Source organism: Falco naumanni, chromosome 19 (assembly GCF_017639655.2).
Source record: "Falco naumanni isolate bFalNau1 chromosome 19, bFalNau1.pat, whole genome shotgun sequence".
NCBI classification, from domain to species: Eukaryota; Metazoa; Chordata; class Aves; order Falconiformes; family Falconidae; genus Falco; species Falco naumanni.
The window spans coordinates 4,471,090-4,495,789 of NC_054072.1; the positions used below are offsets into that span (position 1 = coordinate 4,471,090).

Consider the following 24,700-nt stretch of genomic DNA (forward strand, 5'->3'; position numbering starts at 1 on the left):
TCCTTGGAGTGCAGTAAGGCCTGTTTTGGGGCTATTTCAGGCCTTTTTGGTAGTGCTCCCCAAGGTGTCTGTCCCCCCAGGGTGCAGTGGGGCCCATTATGGGTCTATTTGGGGTCTTTTTGGTAACTCCCTGGGGTGCAGCAGGGCCTGTTTTGGGGCTATTTCAGGCCTTTTTGGTAACTCCCCAGACTGTGGAGGGGGGGCCTGGCCGCCCCCAGCGCCGCAGTGGCTCCTTCCCGCAGCCCCGCAAGTGCACACACCTTAGACCAGCTGAGAAACGATCCATTTATTCACCATTTTACACAAAACTACATCCCGCCGCCGTGGTGCGGGGAGCCAAGAGTCCAGAAGGGACCAGGTACAAAAACACCCCCTGGAGCAGCAGGGGAATGGGAGTGGGGGGCAGCCCCCCAACAGCCCACCCAGGGGGTCATGGCTCCACATGGAGCACAACCGTGGTGACATAGAAAAACCAAACACCCTCCCTCCCCACCCCTGCCCCTGCAAAAAAACCCCAACAACAAAGCAATGACCTGCAAGTTAAAAATCCCAACTTGGAAATCCCAAATCCTTCGGGATGACCTGTGGGACCCCTGGGATGCGCAGGGCTGGGCGATGCCACGCGTGGGAGCCATGGTCCCGCAGAATTTGGCCAGCGAGGAGCGGGGCTGCTCATACCAGCTCGTCCAGGAGGGTGCCGATGCCAGCGCGGGGCTGTGCCGGACCTGCCATGGGCTTGTTGCACATGGGGCAAACACAGCGCACCTCCAGCCACTTGACCAGGCACCTGCAGGGCAGAAACATGGGAGGATGCAAACACCCACCCGAAATCTCCCCTCCCGGCACCCCTCCACTGGCTGCCGCGGCCGTACTTACTTTCTGTGGAAGGCGTGCTGGCACGGCAGCACCCCCAGTTCCTCCTTCACCTTAAAATCTTCCAGGCAGACGGCGCAGGTCTGCTGTAGGAGGCAAGAGGGAGGGTGAAAGGGGGGTGCGAACACATGGGACCCAGCATGATGCCCACGCGTGGCACTGCTCCCGCTAGAAATGCTGTGGCTGGGGAAATCCCGCTGCTGTGGTGCCTCTTCCCGGGTATTTCCAGCCGGGAGTTGAGTCTGGTTCCCAAACCGCCCCCAGGGAGGGGGTTTCCCTCCCAATTCCCAGCCCAGCACTGTTGCTCCCCAGCTGTGTAGTGCCAGCACATCCCCATCCCGGCCTTGCTCTGCTTGTGAGCTGCCTTCAACCCCATGCAGCAGAGGGGACATGCCCCAGAGCATCATCCTCATCAGCTCCAATTCCATCCCAACCCAGACGCGGTACTGCTCACCCCATGCACGTTCAGCCTCCGGGCATCACCTTTCAAAACCACCTGAAGGAGAAAAGGAGGCAGAGGATTTAAAACCGGGAGGAATTTTTGCCTGAAGCCCCACAGGAGCTGAACCGAGCCGGGCAGCTCGAGCCCAGGTGCAGCGTGTCCCATCACACCGCTTTTGAATGCACCCAGCTGGGATGAGCAGCATCGGTCTCCGCGGCATCCCCACCTGCCTGCACCCACGTCCCGCTTGGCCCTGAATCACCGTGGGTATGTGCAGAAAATAACTTTACCTCCTTGTACCCAAACCGCTCGCTCTGAGCCTGGTGCCGCAGTTTGCTGGAGAGGGGGAGAAAAAGGCACTATGAGTTTTACAGCATCCTCAAGGGTCATGTCTGAACAGCACTGCCAAAAATATCAGGTGGCACTTGGAATCATGGCAACAAACGCACCTTCCCAAGTGGGATTTGGGGATAAGCAGAGCAGCTTGTGCTGCAGGAGCAGCATGGCCACGAGCAGGACCAGCCTGAGGCCATGCCCTGGGCAAAGCTGCTCCCGAAGCCCTGGGCGTCCCGTGCTGCCCCCAGCACCAGCAGGAATCGGCAGCAGGGAGCGATAAGGGCCGGCAGCCAGCATGCCCGATTGTTTGCCTTAGGAAGTCATTTGCGGTGCAGGAAACGATGTATTTCCAGCGCTTGCCCGCCGGCAGCTCCCAGCCCTGCTGTGACCTTGGCTGGGGCAAGGGCGCTGGGGAAAACCGTCTGGCAGAGAAACCCAGCAAGACCCAAGGACAAGGGGACGCTTGTAGCAGAGCTTCTCCTCCAGCTGAGGCACAGAGACCGGCTTCCACAGTCCCAAAAATCACTGAGAGATGCACAGGACATTGCTGGAGCCAGGACATCCCGCAGGGAAGGACTGAGCCACCCTGGGCCCTGCAGAAACACCAGCTGCTGCCTCGGCTTTGGATTTAAAAATAGCCCTCCCTGAACAGGGACTGTAATGTAAAGACACATCCTCTCCCATGCAGCACCACTCCTTCCCTGCCCGACACAATGCATCCCTCTGCGTGGTCCCCTGAAAAACAAGAGCCCCTTCCTGCATTTCCTGCCCTGCTGTGGCCGCAGGGGACTGCGGGGACCACGACTGCGCCTGGCCCGAGCACGGCGGGTGGCCGGCCCTGCTCCTCAGGGCAGATCCTTACAGCGAATGGCTCCCATCTTACGGGACAAAAGAACAGGGTGCTGGGAAGGGCTGGGGATGCCCCGGGGACACCGACCCACCACCACAGCCCCCCAGCTCACCTGATGAAGTAGCAGCAGAAGATGAGACTGAGCACGAAGACAAAGATGCCGGTGCCAAAAATGACCATGTAGATGTTCAGTGGCAGGTCCTGGAACGTGATGGGAGGCATCGCGCAGGGTTTACTGGTGTAAATCAGCCCCAGACTGCAGGAGCACCCTTTGGGGGGAAGAGAAAAGTCAGCGTTTAGGATGGAAAAGGGGAAAAAGAGGTGAAGCAGATGTGCTGTGCGAGCAGAAAGAGCTGGGCTGACTCTGTCCCCTCCGGAGTCTGCAGAGCGGGCAGAAACCAATGCCAAGACATCGTCTCGTGGCCTGTGAGTTGGAGATCTCCCCAGGAAGAGCAGCAGCCCCTTAGAGCCACTCAGTGCGGCACAGACAGCAGACATCACTGCATTTCTACAGTCACAAACCCTTCTCCAGCAGCACAAACGTACCCCAGGCAGAATGCAGGCATCTGGGAGAAAAGAAGGCCCCATGCTTTCATCTCCAGAGAACTACATGGAGGCTGGAAGGGGATTTAGGGAAGGACAGAGCAAAAAAAGATCTTGAAAAACAAGAACAGTTGGCATCTGTCATTGCTCTGTGGGAGCCAGAAAGAGCAAGTGGCTGGTTCATCCTCGGTGCTCTGAGAACTGCCGGGGCCCTGCAGCCTGGTGCCAGGAGCACATTCAGCACCACACTGACTGAAACCCCTTTCTGAACAAAACCACGGGCGCCAGCACACACCAGCCACGCGGCGCTGCCTGGGCCGCTCGCTGTGAGTCTGGCACCACAGGGGAAACGCAGAGGAGGATGTCACGCAGAGCCGGTGACAGCGTGGCCACCCCAGAAGGGTCCCCGTCTGAGTGAGGGGGAAAGCATGGGAATACCAGACCCACTGACACTGCCTCTGCTGGGAGCTGATGCAAAGTCAGGCTCCGTCACTAAATAAGCACCACTTTTTATGTCTCAAAATCATGCTGACCCCCCAAGAGCCAAAGCTTTGATTTCTCATCAGATCTCACTCAGACAGGACTTTAAAGGAGAGCAACCCACAAGCCCCATCTGTGCTCCACGGAGCATCTCCCCCCACCCCTTCCGCTCAGCACCCCCTGTTCCCACGCTGCGCAATCTCATCAAAAAGCTCCTAGAGAAACACTTCTGGGTTTAATTAGAGCCCACTAAAATCCTCTGCCTGTTTCTCATGAGAGGATGAAATTTGCTCTCCACCACAGAGACCAGAGACAGGAAGAGAGCAGGCTGCAGAAACCTCAGCACAAGCAGCGAGAACCCAGGTTCGGTCTGTCTGGATTCCTCCCTGCTGCGACGGGCAGAGAGCACCAGCACGGGCTCCGTTACAGCTGCTGGAGAGGCCTGGGACAGCTGGGCAGCAAGGGGAGCCCAGGCAGGGTGGGCAGGCAGTGCTCCTGGGGTGACATCCTGCCCTGGGACGCTCAGTTCCCGACTATCCACTGCTTTGCGGGGCGCTTTGAATGTATGTGCCACATTGATGCAATGGCCAAAGCCACCGTGGCCAGAGAAGCACTCGGGTTGCTGCTGGTAGCTGGAGCAGGCACTAGGCGAGATTCTGGACCACGGGAAACGGGATTTTCCTGCTACAGAGGGCTGAGACACTTGCTGATCTTTGCCTCATGTAATCACCGGAGACAATTCATCAGTCACCTCATCTACGGAGCAAGAAAGGGAGGATTTCTTTGTCCTCCTCTCCCAGCCTTCTGCTTTTGAGACCACCAGGTGCAGGAAAAGACAATAGGAAAGGTTTGGGGTTTTTTTTTTTCCATTTCCCTGCTGGAAATGATTGAGAAATGCTCCAAAGAAAATCCACCAACAAGTATATTGGCTCTGAAAAAAAACACCAAGCAACTAAATGATGTAATGCTGGGGCACAGGGTGGTGGGACACAGGCTGCAGAGCAGCTGTTGATGGGACGGACGAAGCCTCATTCAATGCTGGCCAAACAACATGCGGCGAGTTGTGGTAACAATAACGGGTCACAAGAGAAACAATAACGCTGCCTACGTGTATTTCAAACTGAGAGCTATTCCAAGAATCTGCTGAAAAGCACCAGCCGTTCCCCTCTGTGCCACCAGAGCTGCGGTGACAGAAACAGCCCAAACCTGAGCTACAGCCCCATGAGAGGTGAGGGGAGAGGGGCCCGAAGGGCTGCTGCCCCCCACAGCGAGCATTTGCTCTGTGTATCCTGCAGCTCATTGCCAGCCAGCCTGGGATGACGTGGACCACCCCTGACAAGATGGAAAAGCCCTTGTCTGAGGGTAGCAGGAGGAGAACCAGCTCTGCAGAGAGCAGGGAAATGCTGGGATGTGCATCCCAGAGGTTTTCCAGGAGATGGGCTGGGAAGGAGAGCCCCAAGGGAGACAAACCCTGCCAATCCCATGTTAACCTCCCCACAAATCCTTCTGCGCTCATCTTAAGGGGCTCAAAACCCAGCGTACGAACTCCTGAACATCACACCCAGACATCACTCCTCTGTGTGGAGTTGTCCCTACGGTCCCCACGCTCTGCCCAGCTGCGCCCCATCCCATGGGGCAGAAATCATATTCCCTGACCCCACAAGGTGCTTACTGAGCACTGCTCCATGTTAGACACCCCAATTCCCCACAGGTGGCAACACCTGAGTGTAAAAGCCACATGGGTGTGGAGAGACAGGCAGTCAAACCAGCAGCAGGGAAAAAACAGGTGGAAGAAGAGATGCTGTAACTTGCAGCCCTGTACCAGACGAAGCAGAGAGGAGCCAGTCTATGTCCCTGCCAGCCACAACACAGCTGGCAAGGCTAATTTTAGACTCACCAGCTTAGCAAGGGTCATTCCTGTCAAACAGGCTTTCAAGAATTCATGAGCTCCAGGCTGCGGTGCCGAAAAGTGAGCGTGGCTCCGGGGAAGCGCCCTTTGCTGGCCAGGGAGCAGCCATCGGCTCAGCTGAGATAAGAAGGTCCTGCCAGGGCAAGCCCTCGAGCCGTGGGTCTCAGCCAGGCAGTGCAGCTCCTGAGCCCAGCCTCCCCAAAAAGCAAGGTCCTCCCCACCCCAGCCAGCCCCTTCCCCTCCCGCTCCTCCCCACCAGCGCTCATCAACATGGTGGGTGCATTGGCTGAGCGATGGTTTTGATTAGCGCAACCCCCTTCGCTCGACAAAGGCATTCATATTTTTAGTTCAAGGGAAATGGATCAAATCTGGTTTTAACCAACACGAAATGAAGATCTGATGGGCACCAAACCCAAACCAAAATAACCCATTTCCCAGCTTAAATCTACCAGTTTTGTACCCGAAACCGGAATCGCTGAAGGCAGTGTGCTGCAACAGTTATTTAGTTGAAAAACGAGGAAAGAGGGATCACTAGAGAGCTGTGAAAGTGCCCACAGACCACGCTGCCTTTCTGGACTCTCACTACGAGAAGGATGCTCGGAAAGGGGGTTCATTTTGCCAGCAAAGCGTTCTTCATGCGGACTGTGAAACCTCCCCTTTGTAAGCAGAAGCGGCAAAGACGCAGTTTGACCTGTTGACGCTGTGGGTTGCAGCTCCTCCTCCTCCTCCCCGCACGCACAGCTCGCTGGCAGATTTAAGCGCTGAGCTGGCCTCAGTACCCCTGCTGCAAGCTGCGGGGAGGCTGTGGGGAGCTGCGGGGTGACCCCAGCCCTGCTCCCCCCACGCCAAACCCCGCAACACGACTTCAACCGTCACAACCCCGCTAACAACCGGCTGACACCTCTGTGAGCGCAGCCCCTCGTGCTCCAGCGATGCCGCGTGGTCTGCCCCTCTGGACACAACAGTTTGCAGTATTTTGCAGTATTTCAAGTCAGGACAGACACAAGTTTCAGCCCGCACTGCGCAGGCACAGGATTTTTGCTGAGCAGAGCTTCTCCCTCACCCCAATTCTTGTTCAATAAAACAAATGGAAAACTCAGCAGGTCATTAAATAAAACCATTCTTTCTACTCCCACACAAAAGCTGTGGGCTTTGCATCAGAAAATTGAATGCAGCTTCCATATAATTTTTGCTGTGATGCTGGACTAGGCTTCCTGCAACAGCTGCCCCAAAGCCAAGCAGCTCTCTGTGGGGGCTCCCTGGCTCCCCCCAGTTACCTGGCTCGTGCCCCGTGGCTGCAGAATCCCCCGAGCCACAGCGCAGCAACAGGAGGAAAAACCGTGATGCAGAAGAGGAGCCGAAACGCCAAGGCAACAGAGTATACACCGTCTACTGAGATATTCTGAATACACCTACTTAGGTTGAAAATGTGATTTCTTTACTGGGTCTCAGACTTACTTACATCGACGGCCTCAGTCCTGCACAGGTCCTTAGCGGCGCACAGACAGGCAATTTTGCTGGACTCTGCTGATTTAAATATTTGTGAGCTTGGGGCTTAAAGCCAAAAAGTACAAGTCAGATGCCCACGGCTGGTCTCCCAAACCCACGCCTCGGCCTTGGAACAAGGGTGGGCTCTGTTCTCCGTGTTTCCCAAAGCCCGTGCCTTGGGAAGCTGGCGAGCGCTGCGGCTGCTCAGAGTCTCTACAAGCCAAGTCCCTCTTATTTAGGATGTTTCTTCAGCACAGCCAAGTTTGCATTTTCTGCTGCGGAGCTTTTCCTTGCACCCCGTTTAATGGAAACCCATACCCTCACCACATGGCCAGGGCTAACCGCCTGCGGGACCGGCAGCTCCTTATCCCCCAAGCTGCACAAGAGCACACAAGGTATGTGTTACAGCGGAGGAAGCCACTGGTTGCATTATATTTAGCTTCAAAGGCTGTAACCCTTTCATAAATTAAAATAACCCAGCCTTTGTTGCTCAGGCAGGGCTTTGATGGTGGAATTCCCAGCGCAGCTTCTCAACTACTTAGCCATAAAAATAAACCACTTCTCATTTAAACCAAAACCCCCTCAACATGTGCAAACTCAGTTCCACGTTCCTGAGAGTTTCCTACAGTGAACACGAGAGTGAGGAGCCAGGGCCTTGTCTGGGGTCCTTAAAAATAAGTTTATTCCACTTCTGCGGACACATGAAAGAGGGTTGGGGGGTTTTGGGGTTTTGTTTTTCATTGCAACCAGCAGCCGACGCGAGAGCATGGAAAAGCCATTCGGCCCTTGGCTTTATTGCTGGGCACTGAGCAGGGCTGGCTGCTCTGGAAGCAGAAGCGCTTCCCCGGCTCAGCCCCGCGCCGGCAGCCCCCGGGTGGGGGCCAGGGGCCGGGGACCCCGACGCGCCCCGCACCGCTGGGAGCGGGGACCGGGGTGGGGCGAGCAGGGACCACCCGGGAGGCGAGACCCCCCCCGAGCCGCACGGGGCGGCGGGAGCGCCCGCTCCCCCCGCCCCACGGCCCCGCAGCGCCCCCCGCCCCGGGCAGGAGGGAGGGGAGCGGTACCCCCCCATCGCCCCCCCAGCCCCCCCGCAGCCCCCGGCCGCCCCCGCCCGCGCTCACCGTTGCACCACTGGAAGGGGGGCATCCGGGAGCCGCTCCGCGGGGCCGGGCCGGCTCCGCCGTGCAGGGCGCGGGGCCATGGCCGGGAGCGGGGCTGGGCCGGGCTGGGCTGGGCCGGGCGGCCGGGAGCGGCCCTGCCCGCAAACCCCGCCCCGGCCCCCCCGCAGCCGCCCCCGGGGCCGCCCCCGCGGAGCGCCCGGCACCTCGGGCCGGCCCGGGAGGGGGGGGGCATGTCCCGGCGGGGAGGGTCGCACACTGGAGGTTTAGAGGCGACAGAAGAAATTCTGTGCGCGGGGGGCGGCGGGACACAGGCGCAGGTTGCCCGTGGGGGTGGTCGATGCCCCATCCCTGGAAACGTTCCAGGTCAGGTTGGATGGGGCTCTGACAACCTGATGGAGTCCAAGATGTCCCAGCTCGCTTCTGGGGGTTGGACCAGACGGCCTCTAAATGAGGTCCCTGCCAACCCAAACTGTTCTATCATTCCACCCAGCTTCCAACCCTGCACATTTTCGTGATCCTCGGTCCTGCCGCCCGCACCCCCAGGGGTGCGTCCACCCACGAGGCACCCTCCTGCCACGCGTGTGCCCGTGAAACACACGCAGGCAACGGGCCGTGCTCCAGCACAGCCCCATGGCCCGGCAGAACCGCTCTGCCCTGGCCCAGGTTTGGATGACGGGCCGCACGGGCCGCCTGGCGGGAGCCCAGCCCGTCCCTGTGGACGCACCAGCCCTCTGGGGGAGCCTCCCAGGAGGCACCGAGCCGCCTTGCGCAGGGATGATTTGGGACACAGTCACCATCTCCACCCAAGCTGTGGACCCTGCAGGTGACCAGTGACCACGAGGGCAGCGTGGTGCTGCAAAACGGCTCCCCGTGCCCCCGCATGCCCCATGTCAGGGATGACAGCATCGTGGGCTCCACATGTCCTCCTCCAGCAACAGCTCCAAGGATTGGGCAGGTTTCTGCTGCCAGTGGCTGGGGCTGTGCTGCCAGCCCTCCTGAAACCAGGGAACGTTCCCACACCATGCTTTGATCTCCCAACACACGTGCCTGACCACTGCAGGCACACAGTGAGGTGCGGCACACCGCTGGCTCCGTCAGTGATTTTGCTCACTGGATTAGTTTGCTGATCCTCCAAACACAATCCCCCCCGCGTGCTCAGAGCCTCCCTGATCCCAGCTTTGTCAAGCAACAGCCACGCTCTGCATTCAGGGGCCGACTGGCAGCAGGCTGCAGAAAGGGAGCTGCGCAGCAGCAAGGAGCACAAAGCAGAATTGCAAAATCCAACAGGAGGCATTTCACACCCCCCAGGCCCTTGTCAAGCTGCAATCCTCACCACCAAACCTTCTGGCACATCCGACAGTGCCGGCAGCACCCAGTGTCGCTGCAGAGCACGACCAGCCCCTGTGCATTGCCCAACACCAGTTCCTCCTTGCCTTGGTGTCTGCAGCCCTTGCTCGGCGTAACCTTTGCCCCGCTGCTGTCCGTCAATCTGTTCTGTCTGCCATCCCTTTCTGGGATGATGCTGTGCCCTCAGCACCCCCGTGGCACCTCAGGGGCCTGTAAGACAGAGACCCCAGCCCAGGAGCTGGGTAACACACACAGTGCACAGCTGCTGCAAATGAGTTTGCTCTCCCTATCGCACCTGAGCTACAGGCAGCCGTTCCGCGGAGCAGGATGGCGCGGGCCACCAGGCAGCAGTGATGGGGTGCTCCAGCACGGGCCTTGGCGCGCCCCAAGCCCAGCAGCTCACCCTGCACGGCCATCGGGCCCCTCTCACGACGTGTTTACGAGATCTCGGCACAACATACAGCTGCAGCCGAGCGCTGCTTCACGTGCTCTCAGGAAGCGGAGGAAGAATGGGGCTATAATAAGAGCAGGCAGACAATGAGCGCTGGCAGCGTGCAGAGGCGGCGCAGCACCCGCGGGGCCACCCAGCACCCATGTGGCTGGTGCCACCATGGACAATGGCTCCTGGCCCCGGCCACCCTCCCGGGGCTCGGCTCGCCCATCCCCTCTGCAAGCCGCAGGGGTGCTTCTCCCAGCGGACAGCACGCCTGGGTGACTAGCTAGCTTGGTGCCTGCTTGCCTTTGGGAGACCGACATCGCCACCTTGTGATGGATGGCAACCCTGGTGACCACCAGCCCAGCCCTGCTTTTCACCGGGAGCCCCCCTTTCTGTCCCCAGTGCTGGAAAAGAAACGCAGCAGGGAGGTCCAGCACAGGCACTGGCCACCAGTGGGGTCTGACAGATCCAGCTCCTGGGCTGAGAGACTGGGAGGGCTCAGGTCCATCTCAGCCCGGGGCACCCGGGGTGACGCTCTCCCACCGCCTCTGGAGACAGATCCCAGCCCGAACACGTAAAGGCTGTCCCAAAGCACACATGGAGCGGCCAGGCTTTTTCCTTAGCGCTGTCTTTATTCGTACAGGTTAACACTAGGCATGGAGGACACCCAAACACTACGACAAAAGGCCTGTTTGCCCGAGCTCACACACCAGACCGATTTCACATGGCTACACAGACCGAAAATGAATGGGAAACAAGACAAGGGACACGCAGAGCTTCAGTCTCCTGGGAAGGTGGGACAGGACTGGCTAGGCAAATGCATCCACCACGTGGGAGAATGAAGCCTTGAAGGCTTCCCGGAGCCAACAGGGGTAGAGTAACCTGTAACATGGGGCTGAGTCCCTCCGCAGGCATCTCGGAGCGAGTAGAGGCTAGGAAGGAGGCTATACGTTAGGCCCACCTAGGTGGCCAGACTGCAGGTTGGGGGCCTATGCTTTACCACTAGGAATAGCTCGCATGTCTGGGGACCCCCTTAGCTGAGGGGGAGGCCCAGGGGCTAGCTGCGTGTGACCCATTAGCTGCCAAGCGTCTGCGCCGGGAGGAAAGCCCTCTCTCTGCCACTCAGCGGGCATCAGGGTCAAGTGAGCACCGCACACACAATGCTCCCACCACACAGCTCCTCTTGTCCCCCTTCACGCGCTCCTCTTCAGCCTCAGGGCATTGTCCAGGGCGACCAGCTGGCGCAAGAAACCCCGGTTGGGGATGATACCACGGTGGTCCTTGACGGTCTTTATGGCTTCTACAAGGGGCATGTGGTGGCGGATCATGAGGTAGGCGAGGACCAAGGTGGCCGACCTGCTCACCCCGACAGCACAGTGCACAAGGATCCTTCCTGGGGGTGAAACACAGGGGCTGTGTCACAGCAGACCAAATATCCCAACAGAAGTACGGAGCGAGGACCCAGCGATTCACCATGGTGCATCCTGGAGCCCATGGTGGCTCAGCCGCGCAGCCTCCGGGCTCAGGTGCAGGGCCTCTGTTACAGCAGGGCTGCGATGCACTGAGGTCCCCCTCCTGGCAAAGGGTTCCAGTGTATCGTGATCTCCCAAACCAGACCAAACAGGACCAGCACTGGGGGGGCAGTGCTCTCACCTAGCCTGCTCCCTCTTTGGAGACACCATGCCAGGCTAGAAATACTTCTGTTTTCTAGGATGCTTAGCAATAGGATGCCAGTCCAGCTTCCCATCTCCCCGAGGCAGTTTCTTCCCATCCCAGCTCCCCACTTCTCTCCCAGAAATCTTTACCACCAACCTTCGTTCAGCGCTTGGTGGATGAAGTCAGCTGCAGGATAAAAGTAGGGGCTCATGTCGAAGGAAGGCGAGTCATGGGCCTCGATGCCCAGGTAGCGGATGCCCGTGCCCTCATAGTACTCGGCACCCCCCCTCCACTTGCTGTGCGAAGCGTTGAGGATGTGGGTGATGCGCAGGTGAGCCAGCTCGCGCCGGTTGGCTGCTATATCTCTGCAGAGAATAAGAAACAGTGCAGAGGTGCACAAGTTTAGTTAAAGTTTCCAAGGACAGTGTAAGGGATGGAGGATAAGAACAGAGACAAACAGTTACATTTGAGAAAGCTGGGTGCAAAGGAAGAATGCCAGACTGGTAATATTCCTGAACTTTAAGTCAATCTCACAGTCCCTGACTCCACGGGCACTCCACCTCCGCCTGCCGCACCACAGCAATGCTCTGAACGCTCTGCACCGCCGTGCTTATGTCCTTCTTCCTCCTTTGTATCACAACCACCATGTCCTCCTCTCCCCCACATTTCCCAGCCTCTCCCTCCCACATTTCCCCATTTCACAAAAATACCCCTGAACCCCCCAGTTCCTGCCCCCTTCCAATACATACTGATCGCCCAGGTAGAGTCCCGGCCAGACCTCATCAGCATGATTACAGGCTGTCTTTCCCGTGTACAGCAACCTTTCAAGCTCAAAGACGCTGAGGATGGGGTGGTTGTTGCGCTCTTCCCGTGAGCCGCGGCTTGGTGACCTGGTGCCATTCCTGGAGAACCTGGACAGGAAAGCCATTGGGGCTGCCGAGACCCACAAGGCATACCTGTGGGTTCGTGAAGGCCGGAGAGTGGCCTGGAGGTCACTTCTGCTGCTGCTGCCACCCACGGTCCTGTCATGGAAGCAGTGGAGATGCCATTAGAAGAACTGGGGACCTCTCACTCCACCCCTTTTGCAGAAATACTGGCCCAAAGCAGCCAGTTCTCACCTTCCAGGTGAGAGGGCTGTGTCAAGTCAGCTACCCAGTGGTTCCCAGTGTGAGACAGAGCATCACCTGCACTCCCTTCCAAGAAGGAATACCGCTGGGGAGAAGTTGATGATGCCAGGGCTGGAGAGGGAAGCCAGAAAGGCAGCCAGATTGCTGACTCTCCACAGACAGAGGTTTTGCTCCAGCCCCATGACTTTGGGTCGAGGCCACATTGGCAGGAGATGTTCTACACAGGACCACCTTCCTTCCGAGCTGGCTCTGGGGCTTTGCCTGCCAGCGGGACAATGCCAGCTCGAGAACTGATGCTGCCAACCTGCGATCAGAAGCAACGAAAGGCGGCCAGGTCTGGGCAAGCCACCAGGACTGGGGAGGAAAAGCCCCCAAACAGGTGGAGGATTCCATATGGCACCGCACAGAGTCTGGCCAGGACCCAGACTCCTATGGACCAGGCACAAAAACTTGCAGGGAGAGAGAGGCAGGATTAACCCCTCCAAATACAGCAGTCCTGCTGCTGCGTTTGAACATTCGGGACTGGTTTGGGGTGGGAAGAGTTAATTTCAGGGGATGAGAAAGCTCATTTTACTGAGCAGATCCTCTAGGACATATCTCTGCTCTCAAACCTTTATATCATGCCGATACTTGTCACACATCTGCAAGAAACCTCCCTGGACAGCCTTACCCACGTGGAGCAGTCAGCAGTCCCCGCAGCCAGATGTTCAGCACAGCTGCTTTTTATTGCTTGTTTGCTGCTGCCCCAGTGACAGACCGGCACCCCCAACATGAGAACAGGATTCTCTTTCCCACCATCACTGCTGCTGCCCTGATCTGTGCTGGAAGGTGTGCGGAGAGCATCCCACCACAGCCCCCCCGCAGCAGCTCAGCGCTGGCCGCTTGTCTCTGGGGCCCGGGGGAGGAAACGCAGCGACCTCAGGCTGGCCAGGCTGGGTCAGAGCCCGCCTGTCTGCCTTGACATCTTGCCTAAGGTGCCGGCCAGCGGCCAACGGTGCAGAAGCAAGAAGCTTCCAGCCATTTCTTGGCAATGGGCAGAGGAGGAAAACATTGCAAGGGCATGGGGGAGCTCAGCAGGAGCCCAGAGAGACTCACGGATGTCTCCATCCCCGCTCTGTGTTCCAGGGTGGCAGTTCAGACCCTGCCTGGTGTCCTGGGGCACTGCACAGGACAGGTCATCCCTGCTCGCGCTGCTCACCCCTGGCACCCAGCACCCCACGCTCCCCCAGCACGGGGTACGGGCCCGCTCTCGCCCTGACATACCTCCCCTGCCCCGATGAATTTTGGACTCCGTCACACTGGGAATCCAGACTTGGCAGACCCCACCTGGGAAAGGCACTCGGCATGGCCATGTGCCGGGGCCCTTAAACCTTGTGTGACCTTGGCTGCAGCACAGCCACATGCCACCAGCCCCGGGCAGCGTTAAGAAACAAACACCAGAAGGGTCTGAAAAAAGCAACTGAATCGTCAGTATAAGGCTGTAACTAGCCAAATAGCAGACCCTCTTATTGCTACAGCTGGCTGGGAAAATCACAATCCACACCTATCCCGGGATGTAGCTCCAGAAACCTCAGGCCCAAAGCTGGCTTCCAGCATCCCACCCCCAACACACCACCAGGCCAGCACCCCCGAAGTGCTTCAGGGGAAGAGAAACTGCCCCACATCCAAGAGCTCAGAATAGACCCCGAAGCACTCCTGGCACACAAAACCCTCACAGGCATTGGCTGTGCCCCCCCTTTTGGAAGCCAAGCCCCAAGGCTTGTACCCCGCTTGCCCAAGCACGCTCATGGCTGCCTCTGGAGCCCCTCTGCCAGTCGTGCCACGCTCGGAGGGAGGGGAGAAACAGCCGGAGCCTGCCTGGGTGCACAGAGCAAGCTCTGAAGAGGCATCGCTGAACGAGCGCGGGCTGCTCAGCCCTGCACACTCTGCAGAGACAGACAGACAGACACACAGGAGGAAGGAGACGCCCACCCCGTTACTCTACCTTTGTAAGGGCTGTGATTTCTCGGCTCAAAGCGAGTGTTGTAGTCAGATCCAGTCGGCCATGTCTTCCTGCTGCTGCCGCCGCTGCTGTAGAAAGGCTGATGTATGAACATCTATTTTAAGCCATGACATGTCCAGAGGCAGGTTTGTTTATATCATGCTGTGCATGGATGGATAAAGGAGGAATGAGGGAGACAGGCACAAATGCAGAGATCACATGCAAGCATGCACAGCCGTACACATAAGTGCCCATTACTACGCAGATAAAAACAACAGCAACAATAACATATCAAAATTCTCCTGCCAGCTTTTCTCTCACTCCTCCTCCAGAACACCAAATGCCACAGGCGTGCAGAGAAGGAGAGAAGAAAATGCTGATAAAGTGCTGCTGATGACATGATTACCCATATCATAAATCTGTAACCGTCTCCAGGGGATGCTTCTTCATAATTTTTTTACAGGTGACCTTGTCCTCCCCCCTTGCTAGGGTCCCTTTGGCAGAGCCAGGGCTTGGTGACATTTTCTTCATTTGCTAAGAAAATAAGCCAGGGGGGAGGACGTATGTAGTGAGATGATAAACTACTTACAAATTTATGTCAAAGTCAGGGAATACTTTTTTCTGGGGGTGAAAAAAGAAAAAAAAAAGAGGAAACTCAAAGACTGAAGCTTTTTGTTTTGACATTTTCTAAATGATAGCCTTCATTTCAGAAGTGCTGCAATATTTCAGTTAAACATTTTCCAGGAAGAATATTCTCCTTTTCCCTTTGAAGTGCTGGCTTTCAATTTAAAAGTTCGACTCAAACCAGAAAGTAGGAGTGTGGTTGGAAAAACAACCTGAGGAAGAGTTAAAATGTGCTGTTCCAGGCCAAACGACACATCCTAAGATTTACGGTGCTCCCTCCCCCACTCCTGTTTGATTAAACCCCAGGAATATTTCCCGTTTTGTTTTCAGCTGAACTTGTCTTTATCCCAGGATACAATCTCAGAAGCTTCAGGGATAAATTCAGCATCACCAGACACCCATCCTGTCCCACCTACACTTGAGTATGTGCATGCAGTGAGGCTTAGCTGGGCTTTTTCAGCATCCATCACAGACAGCAAGGTCCCAGGAGTGCAGCCTCCAAGCAGAACGCGCCTTTCAGTACACACCGGGCCTGGGTTTCCCCCCATCGTGTATAACTAAGCGATAGGGTTGTCTGGGGCTGTACTGGAGGCTAACAGCGTAGGTGGCTTCAAAAAGACTTTGGACACACCTGGATTTCAGATTTTTCAGCCTTACCCCATGAAGTTCTGGATACAGCTTCAGCCTTGGGTGTTGATAAAGCCCCAGAATCTGGAAGATACGCTCAGGAAGGTATTTGGGATATAGCCGGCTCTTAACTGCTTTCCCCAGGCAGTAACTGCTGGCCGCTGTAGGAGCTGGGTATCCGGGACGATGGACTTTTTGTGTTCCAGTTCCTTTGCACCTGCAGAAATATTCAGCTGGTGCTAAGTCCCAGGAGAGACCCCCATGCAAGACCCAGAGTTCTCAGAGCTGCAGATCCAGGGGTCCCCATAAGCCCTCCTGCCAGCTACACTCACCTGATCCTCACGAAACAGAGTCTCCAGCTCCATCCATCCCAAACGCTCCTTAGCAAGCAGCTCTGCTGGGCAAACACCCCCAGGCTGCCTGCACCCAGGGCTGCCTGGCTCCATGTCCACCAGCCGCGCTGGGACAGCAGGTGTGACATGTCAGGTAGCTACACTGCCACCAGTTGCAGGCAGAGAGGCAGAGCTACTAGGTACAGCCCGGCAGGGTGGCCAGGAGCAGCCTCCACCTCTCCTGGATGGCCTCCAAAGGCTCCTGCCCCCAGGGAATGCTGCGGCTGGCAGCAAGGGGCAGTTGCTGGTGCCACCCTTTGGCTTCTGTGCAACACATGAGAAGCAGCACCCAGGAAACCTGATTTATCCCCTTCCTTCATGGTCCGCATCAGTTCCTCCATGCCCAGACGGCCAGGGGCACAGAGGTGACAGTGAGGGACAGACCCCAGGAGGTTCTGGGTGCGGGCTGGCTTTGCTGTCCTCACTGCGCTAGCGGTACTTCACTGCTGTGTCATGCTGCCAGCCTGGGAAGAACCTGTCCTGTGCCCTGAATAAGGGGGTTGATTCCACTTACCTGCAGAAAGGTTGAGCTCCTCACTTTTGCCCAGCAGCGCTCCTCCAGGAAAGCAGGGGTTGAAGTGACCTAAAAGGAAATTTGCATTTTCACAGCTCTATGAGACACCTTTAATGTGCACAAGCAGAAGCCATGTCCCTCCCTGCACCAAGGAATCGCATTCCCAGTAGTCTGTAAAATGTGCTTCTAAACAGAAGTGCCTACAACCCCCATCACAAAAGGTTAAATCTGAATTTGAAAAAACGACATGAAATAAAATTAGGTGGATAAATGTTTTGGCAGAGCACTGCCTGCAGGGAACTTACTGGTCATTTAAACAGAGGATTAGTAGTTGTTATGTTTTTATTCCAATAATAATACTGGAATTGCTTTGTAAAGCAGCCAGAAGTCCCCAACAAAGCCAGTGACTGCTTCTTAGATAATGAAATCTCAGATGCCTTGAAATGCCTGGGCAGCTGCATCAAGGGAAAGTGTCAGCAATCTATCTTTTTATAAGGGAAGTTTCTTAGACACAAACCAGACCTCTTTGCCTCACCTCCTCTCCTTGTTTTCCATAAACGTCAGGGCTGTAGCAGAGACCGAGTTGCTCCTTGCTCCCCGGCAGGATTTATCAGCTCAGTACATTGTTTCTGAAGCTCCTGTCCTTGAAGACAAGAGGCCACTCAGAGCACTGGAAGTGGTCTGCAGGCTCAGCATGGGCACAAACACCGTGCGGGCTTTGTTGTGACTTTCACATACATCTTGCTCAGTTTCCCCACCTCCTTCTAATCACCCCCAGGTCAGAGCCCTGTCTCTCACCTGTTTTGCCCTGGAAAAGCCCTGAGAAGCAAAAACCGCTCTGAGAATTAATCACCAAGGCACAAGGAGAGAATTTAAAAGACAAACCCCCAAACTCTCTCTTCCTCCTGACAGCGATTCTCTCAAAAGCTGTTCCCTCTGGGAAGCATCCAGCTGCAGGACAGGACACAAAGGCGTCCTGCAACCTCACTTCCCTGCAAGCTTTATCGCTCCATGATGCTCACTAGCTGAGAAGGATCATCTGGTCCTTGGCAGATAAAGATTGTGCGGGAGCACGGCTGCGGAGGCACAGAGAGATCGGGTCTGGCTTCCCGCAGGCACGGGCACCACTGCAGAGTCCCTGTAGGGCTGGGTGGTTTAAGGACAGCACTGGCAGAGATTTCCTGTATCCCCTGACTGGCACACTTGTCTGCTGGGGCGGGGGGGGCTGCTGTTACCACAGGGGTGGGATGCTGGCAGCTATGATATCCCTACATCCCAGCTATTGTCAAAAACTGCTGTGCACAGCAGGCCCGCAGCAGTGAGGGTAGAGCAGCTGTTTTCAGCTCAATTAGAGCCAAAATCGGCTCCCAGCAGAACAAGCGGGGCACCCGCTGCTCCCAGCTCTCCCCCCTCCTCCAAGGTTGAGCTTGGAGCAGGGGGGAATCAGGGTTGGGGTCTGCAAAACCCACAAGTGAGCTACTATAAAGGGCTGCTTGGAAAAGTTCACAGATCCAACCACTGGAGGCTGCTCTGGTTATACATAAATCACCACCATGCGCATCGTCAGACGCGGAAAACCCAACACGGGGAAGTAAAGGGCAGGGGTTAGAGAGTTTCAGAGCTGCTATTTCCTGGCTTTATACTCCCCATGCATGCAAATTCACCACGGTCTTCACAGCTCTGTTTTAAATATCAGAGATCGATAACTCCACGCACTAAATGCTGCATGTCCAAAAGCCACCTGGAAGGCACAGGAGCCAGACTTTATTATACTCAGCCATAAGCAGAAAGAATGTACGTACTTCATCCGACGTGTTATTTGATGGACCCACTGCAAAGGAGGGTGGCAGGCAGAGGGAGTGCAAAGGGCACAGACAGCTGCAGCGTTACAAGGTAGAATTAAGCCTACTGTAAGTTAACAGGGTGAGAAGGTGTTGTTGTTGAGAAGGGTAGTGCAGGACGGCAGAGCAGCATTACAGCCACGTAGTTAAGAGGGTTGGAACAAATGGGGTTTGCTTGGCACTGAAACGGCCCAGGAGGGATTGGGCGCTCGGCTGAGGGGGCAATAACTACCAGCTGTGGGAGGTAAATCCACCACCCACACCGTGGCACAGGCTTTTCTCTGCACCATGAAGGAGGCATTGTAGAGGCGGGGTCCACTGCAGGCTGCCTCGGAAAATATCACCGAAAATTTATCTGAAAAGGCTAAGGTCATGTGGCCAGTCAGTCCAGGGTAGGATCAATTCTCTATCAAAGTAATGAAGTAATAAAGAGTAATCTTCACTCTCTACTTGCCTACGTTTAGGTCAGGGATAAAGATTTCTTTTGGGGCTCCTTACATACTGTAGCAGTCTGGAAAGAAATTGCAAAGCTCAAGGTGACCACCCTGCTGGGGGGTCTCCCCACATCCAGCCCACCCTCCCCAGCCTATTCACCCTCAGCACCTCTGTGACAGAACTTGTGTGCTGTTGAATCATTTCCCAGCCCCCAAATAAATATCTGCTTCCCTGTAAGAAATGTGATCGAAGGTAATAAACCCTTGGAAGAGAGGATGTGCAAGTAACACAAACCCTCTGTGCCCATTCTAGTAGCGTCAGCCAGAAAGCTAAAGCCTCGTCACTTGGCTGTATTGATTCGGTGCTGGAGGGGGCCACTTGAGTTCTGGCAATGCTGAGATATTTTCCATTAAAAGAAAGAAAAAGGAAAAAAGAGGAGGAGGAAATAACAGGCACCAGACTCATTGTCCGACAGCTGTAAAACCTGCAGAGCCTCAATTTGCGAGGAAGCAGCCCTTGTCCAGAGGGAGAAAGACAGCTGCTTGTTTTGTTGCAAACTTGCAGTGTTTATGATTACTTAGCGGGGAGACTCTGAATTGCTCGTGGACGCATTTTGCCTGTCATCCACTGTCTTGTTAATGTCAGAAGCAGCCTGGGATAGATTTGAGTTGGTACAGCACAAGAAGGAAGAAAAAAAAAAACAAAGAAAAAAAAAACAGCTGAAAAACAGTAAGTTGCTGGCAAAATACGCTGTGAAATCCTAATGCTTTCTGTTTAACTGTTCACTTCAGCTTGTCACATCTTGTTAGCAGAGCAGGCTGGGGCACAGTCCAAGCCTTCTTGAAGCTGGTGGGAGGTTTGCTGTTGACCTGATACTCATTGTGTTTCAACGCTCGGAAAGACGTCAAATGGAAGAGAACTACCCGCATCCCCCCAGAAAGGAGCACAGCCGAGACATTCACGATCCCCATTAGCAAGGAGTCTGAGCTACACTTTTTGAAGGCTAAGATGAAAGGTCATATCTGTCTTGCATAGCAAAGCGATCTTCAAAATAGAGCCAATCAACGCTAGAAACCAGTACCTCAAAGGCAGAGGGTTGGGAGCACGGCACATGTCTGTCTGGACGGCTCAGTGACACGCCAACGTATCTGCACAGTGCAGCTCAAATCCATGTGGGCAAAGCTGCACGCTCCCAGCGCGGAGCGCTGATCAGTCTGCATGACACCTCTGACTCTAGAAGCTCAAGTTTTGCTCTTGCAAATCCAAAATCCTTAGGGAAATCTGCTTGGGAGAAAAAAGGAATTATATTTACGTCAGGGTGGAAATTGGGGCCAAGTCCCTAGGAAATTCACACTGACTTCATTCAGGGAGGCTGGGACTTGTCTGTGATTATGTCTCTTCTTGAGTGTTCTTGGACCAAGAGCTAGTCATTATGAACGTGGACACGCAGCAGCACTGTCTTTTTCAGGCCTGTGGCTGCTGTTAACACAAGGCATTTCTATTCACTGTGTCTGTGGTACTAAGAACCGCAGCAGCCTGGCTACAATTTCTGAAGCAGCAAGAACAGCTTAGGAGCTCAAATATAAAGTCAGTGAGAGTTGGGCACCTAATTCCTTTCAATCTTCTTTCTAATTCCTAGCCTTAGGGCTTTGAGGAAGTGGTTGGTTTGATTTGATGAAGAAAAAAGCTGCTCCATTAGCAGGTCTGATGTTTGAGAGGTTTCTTTCAGCCTGTGATGAATCCCAGCACCCTCCATCAGGCCACACTTGCTGCTAGATCCTATTTTCCCTTCAGTGACATTATGTCTTAAACAGGCTTTCACTGTAATAACATTTGCAGTAATGAAATCACCCGGCTGTATGGTCTTCTTTTAACAGCAAAAATATCTGAGTTGGCTACAAAGGGAGATTTAAATGTCACACAGAATGTGCTGTATGTGTCCATCAGAAGATAAGGTTTCTCTTTGTTGATGAACGGAGACGCAATGGTGACTGCTGGGCGTGCGGAGCACAAAGGCTCACCGAGGCTCCTTGAATAGCGAATGAGAAGGCTCAGCGGGTGGGGGAGCGGGGAATGGGGTAAGGGAAACACGGCCAATACAGAAAGCTTTTAAAATCCTATACTGGCTATAGGGCTTCCAAAGATGTAACAATGGCAAGGCACTACATTTGCAAGTGAAATGAATCAAAATCAGCTCCTCTCTTTCCTTCTGAGTTCAGGGCTTGCTCTCGAACAGCAGCTGGCTGGACGGGATTGGGAAGTGAGGAAGGGAAGGATCGCTAAACTGGGAAAGAACAATCCCAGCAATGACGCTCTAGAAAGCTTGTAGAGGCCTCGGCAAGCCAACAGTTGAGGGACGCAAACTCCAATACCCAAGGATCCAGGAGAGTGGCACGGCTCCACTCACACTCAGCCCCTCCAGCACTCCCTAGCCCCGATGGCCAGCTGCCCTCCACGCAGTGGCAAGGAGATGTGCCTCTAGTGCCCACTTCAAACAAAGCCCCCCAGATCTCCAGCAGGACACCTTAACCACCCTCCTGCCTTGGCTGTATGAGAACGATGCAGCTGCAACCTTTGCGTTGCTTATGCAAGTTAACAAGCAGGACACCCCTGAAGTCCGTGTCTCAGCACCAGCGTGAAACCAGCCCAAATGAGACCAGAATCCACATGTGAACTTCATATCTGCATAGGATATTCAGCTCGTTACGAAATGAAAAATGTCAGCAGGGGGGAAAAATTGCACTGGGTCAACCCAGAATGAACAATTTAAGTTAACTAACTGCAACAAAATGTTTTGCCATTTCTAACTAGTTCATTTTCTTAGGACAAATGCAGGCACGTTGGCTCTCCCCAGTAGACAGAAATTCTGATTTTCATTGCAGGCAGTCAGGTTTATGTGGGTCTGATTTGCTGCAGCTGATTAGACCCCAAACTGATACTTCAAATTAGATTGTCAGGAATAGCCCTCCTTTTGAAAATTTGGCTGCTTGATTTCATAGTATGGGAGTTTGTTCTTGCTTATCCCCAGGAAAGCTCTCACTTGATTGATTGATTTATTCCAATAAAAAGCTAAAAATTCCCAGTTCCATCAAAGCCAGTTGTAAAACTCTCAACATCTTAAAGACAGGATTTTACCAGCACACTTAGCTGTGCCTCAGGGTTATTGGTTTTTTTCTTTCTCTCTTTTTTTTTTTTTTTTTTATTATTATTATTATTTTGAGAAACAGCTCTGTCAACAACTTGAAGGGTTACATTAGAAACCATTGCATTTCGCTGCTGGCTCTTAATGGTAACATGACTTGTACCTCCAGCTTGGCTTTCCATCTGCTGCTAGCAGAGACAGTAATGTTACAGTCAACATGGAAAGTACTCATGTTCCAAGGAGAGGATAGTAATAATGTAAGAAGGAAAACATATTAGAGCTGATGATTTAGCCTCAGAAAGGGCAGATCCTATCGTCTGGTATGCCCTATAGCACGGCTATGAAAAGAATAACCTTTCCTCTGCAGGAATGTTTGGTGCAATGGGAAGAGGGACCAATTTTCCACCTCTCTTTTTTGCACGAATGATAATTTTAGCAAAAGAAGTAAAGGTCATGAAGGACAAAAGATTGGGAGGTGGTAAAAAACAAACCTTCTCCTTCCTCCCCAAAGACCTGACAGTCTGAGCTGCTTTGCCTAATAGAAACAGGCAGCAAAGAACATTTTGGCTTTAATAATTCTGATTATTCCACAGTATTGTGAAATAAATTAGAAATCCAAATGAAATCAGTGTCCCATGGCACTAGGAAATGTACAGTCACAGAATGCAGGTATCTAAATCTATCCTGAGTTCTGTCTTGCATAGACAAGACAGAAAATAATAGAAAATATGCTTAGAAACAGGAGAGAAAATTAAAGCATACACTTCTGCACAGTGACTGCTGCAAAGTCATGCAGGGAGCTGAAGCAAAACCAGCCCTGAACCTGAGCCTCCTGCACACCTCCAACGCCACAGCTTTCCTCTTTCTAACTCTTCTGTAACTGATGAGCATGTTTCCCTGTTCCCCCTCTGCCCTTCTCCTGAGGGATATGCAGCTGTGATGACTTGACTCGGAAGCTACGGCAGCTCTCAGTCACTCGGGAACGGAGGGCCTTCGGAGCTGGGAAATGCCAAGGGATCGGACACTTAACAGGCTGTGAAATCCATGAAGATTTGATGCGGCCCCAGGGGCATCAGTGGGGCTTCCATAGAGACGCCGCCCCATGGGAGAGATCTGACTGTAAGCAGGAAAGAAACTTGCTTTTATTTACAGTAAGGGAGCAGAAAATCCCCAGCCCTCACCATAAGGGCCAGCGTTAACCCTGAGCACAGCATTCGAAGATCCAGAGGTCGGTAACAGTTGTTCACGAAGCCGGTGAGCAGGAAGACCATTCATACAGCCACATAAGAGAACAAGGACCAAAAATAGACCTTCTCATAGAGGCAGCTATTTATCAGTATCCTCATCCATCACGCTGAAGGATGAAAGGCCAAATAAATGACCCTGCTACTGGCCGCTATTATTCCAGCGCTACACAGAGGAAGGCACTTGGCTGAGCCTGGGGGGCCAGAGCCTGCCTTGCAGAAAGCACTTGGACTAACAGGCAATGACAGCAGGTAAACAAGTGTGTCCAGGTGAGGCCGTCCTGGAGAGGGGAGTCTCTGCTGTGCAGTGGCTCTCGGCTGGCTTATGCTGCCCAGAGGTAGCAGGTGGAATGAAGCTCTTCCTCCAACTCCACAACTTGTTTCTCAGCCACAACAGTGCTGACCTGGTCTCAGTGGGCTGTTATCTCCCCACACAGACCTGGGAGAGCCGGTGCTCGAGCAAAAGCCGTTCCTCCCTCTTCTCAGCGCAATAGCAAATGCAGAATTAGTGGCATCTGTTTGACCATGGTCATCCCTGTTCTGCCAAGGGGTACGTTTTCCACCGTCCAGCCCTCCTTTCACAGCCAGTCCTGGAGCTATGGCAGAAATCCAAAGAGGGGCCACCAGTGCAGGACCTACCTTTATCTTCTGCATGCACCTGGCAGGCATTCATGGAAATATTCTCACAGCTGAGGTTGACAGCGCTTTAGCAAGGGAGGATGAGCCACCTGCAGCCGGTGTTCAAGTGAATGCCCATGGGAGAGAAGCGTAACAGCAAGTGCTGCCATACCCATCATTAAAATGCAGAAAGTGGGACACAGAGACACTAAAGGAAAAACCCACAAAGATCTTTTGCAAGGTCCTAAGTCTTACCAGGCGACTCACAAAGGGAAACTATCTCACTCTTGAGTCACTGCCTGAAGGACCCCATCTCTGTTAATTGCCTTTCCTGCATATGCACAAATAGTGGTGTTGATTGCACTCTGTTAGACGGCCCCTGTGCGCTTTGGGCAGTACCAGCCAAGCATTGCAAAGTCCATCTATCTTCACGTTTCTTGCTTTCACTGATTTACAATGTCACATGGAAGCTTGAGGCAGAGCAGGAAATTAAAGCAGATTTCCCAGTGTGATCCCTTTCTCCGAATCCCTCCTCACCTCGCCTCACCAGCGGGCTTACACAAACTCACCGGGGCAAATCTCGGCCGGTGTGGCACTGCAGGGCTGAAGGAGAACCGGAGCAGTATCAAAAGGCTGGGCTGTATTTGTATGACAACCAGCTCTGGTATTTGCAG

General features: G+C 54.4%; 2 protein-coding genes across 18 annotated transcripts in view; both read right to left on the minus strand.

The window, feature by feature from the left end:
- Positions 1–271: 271 nt before the first annotated feature.
- On the minus strand, positions 272–8,136 carry RNF122 (ring finger protein 122). 3 transcript variants are annotated; one of them, XM_040618079.1, is made up of 6 exons: positions 8,043–8,136; positions 2,614–2,770; positions 1,606–1,651; positions 1,328–1,369; positions 877–956; positions 272–787 (listed from the first exon to the last, which is right to left on the minus strand). In XM_040618079.1, exons 1-6 carry the CDS (start codon positions 8,065–8,067, stop codon positions 673–675), a joined length of 465 nt encoding a protein of 154 aa, XP_040474013.1. In that variant the 5' UTR covers positions 8,068–8,136; the 3' UTR covers positions 272–672. The 3 variants fall into 3 exon arrangements, with proteins under 3 accessions (XP_040474013.1, XP_040474012.1, XP_040474014.1); XM_040618078.1 differs by having other exon boundaries at positions 877–959; XM_040618080.1 differs by lacking the exon at positions 1,328–1,369 and having other exon boundaries at positions 877–959.
- A 2,301-nt stretch (positions 8,137–10,437) lies between these two features.
- Positions 10,438–24,700, minus strand: part of DUSP26 (dual specificity phosphatase 26) — a 41,846-nt gene continuing 27,583 nt past the window's right edge. For 3 of the 15 annotated variants that reach the window (XM_040618060.1, XM_040618064.1, XM_040618067.1), the window contains 8 exons: positions 20,104–20,303; positions 17,282–17,384; positions 16,747–16,815; positions 15,871–16,057; positions 14,593–14,751; positions 12,231–12,503; positions 11,638–11,846; positions 10,438–11,218 (listed from right to left, as the gene is read on the minus strand). In XM_040618060.1, coding sequence (XP_040473994.1) covers positions 11,019–11,218; positions 11,638–11,846; positions 12,231–12,409 — 588 coding nt within the window. In that variant the 5' untranslated portion in view covers positions 12,410–12,503; positions 14,593–14,751; positions 15,871–16,057; ... (1 more) ...; positions 17,282–17,384; positions 20,104–20,303 and the 3' untranslated portion in view covers positions 10,438–11,018. Of the gene's footprint in view, positions 11,219–11,637; positions 11,847–12,230; positions 12,504–12,599; positions 12,720–14,592; positions 14,985–15,178; positions 15,211–15,870; positions 16,058–16,746; positions 16,816–17,281; positions 17,390–20,103; positions 20,307–24,700 lie in introns of those variants that run through there. The other 12 variants (XM_040618074.1, XM_040618076.1, XM_040618073.1 and 9 more) reach the window with 12 other exon arrangements.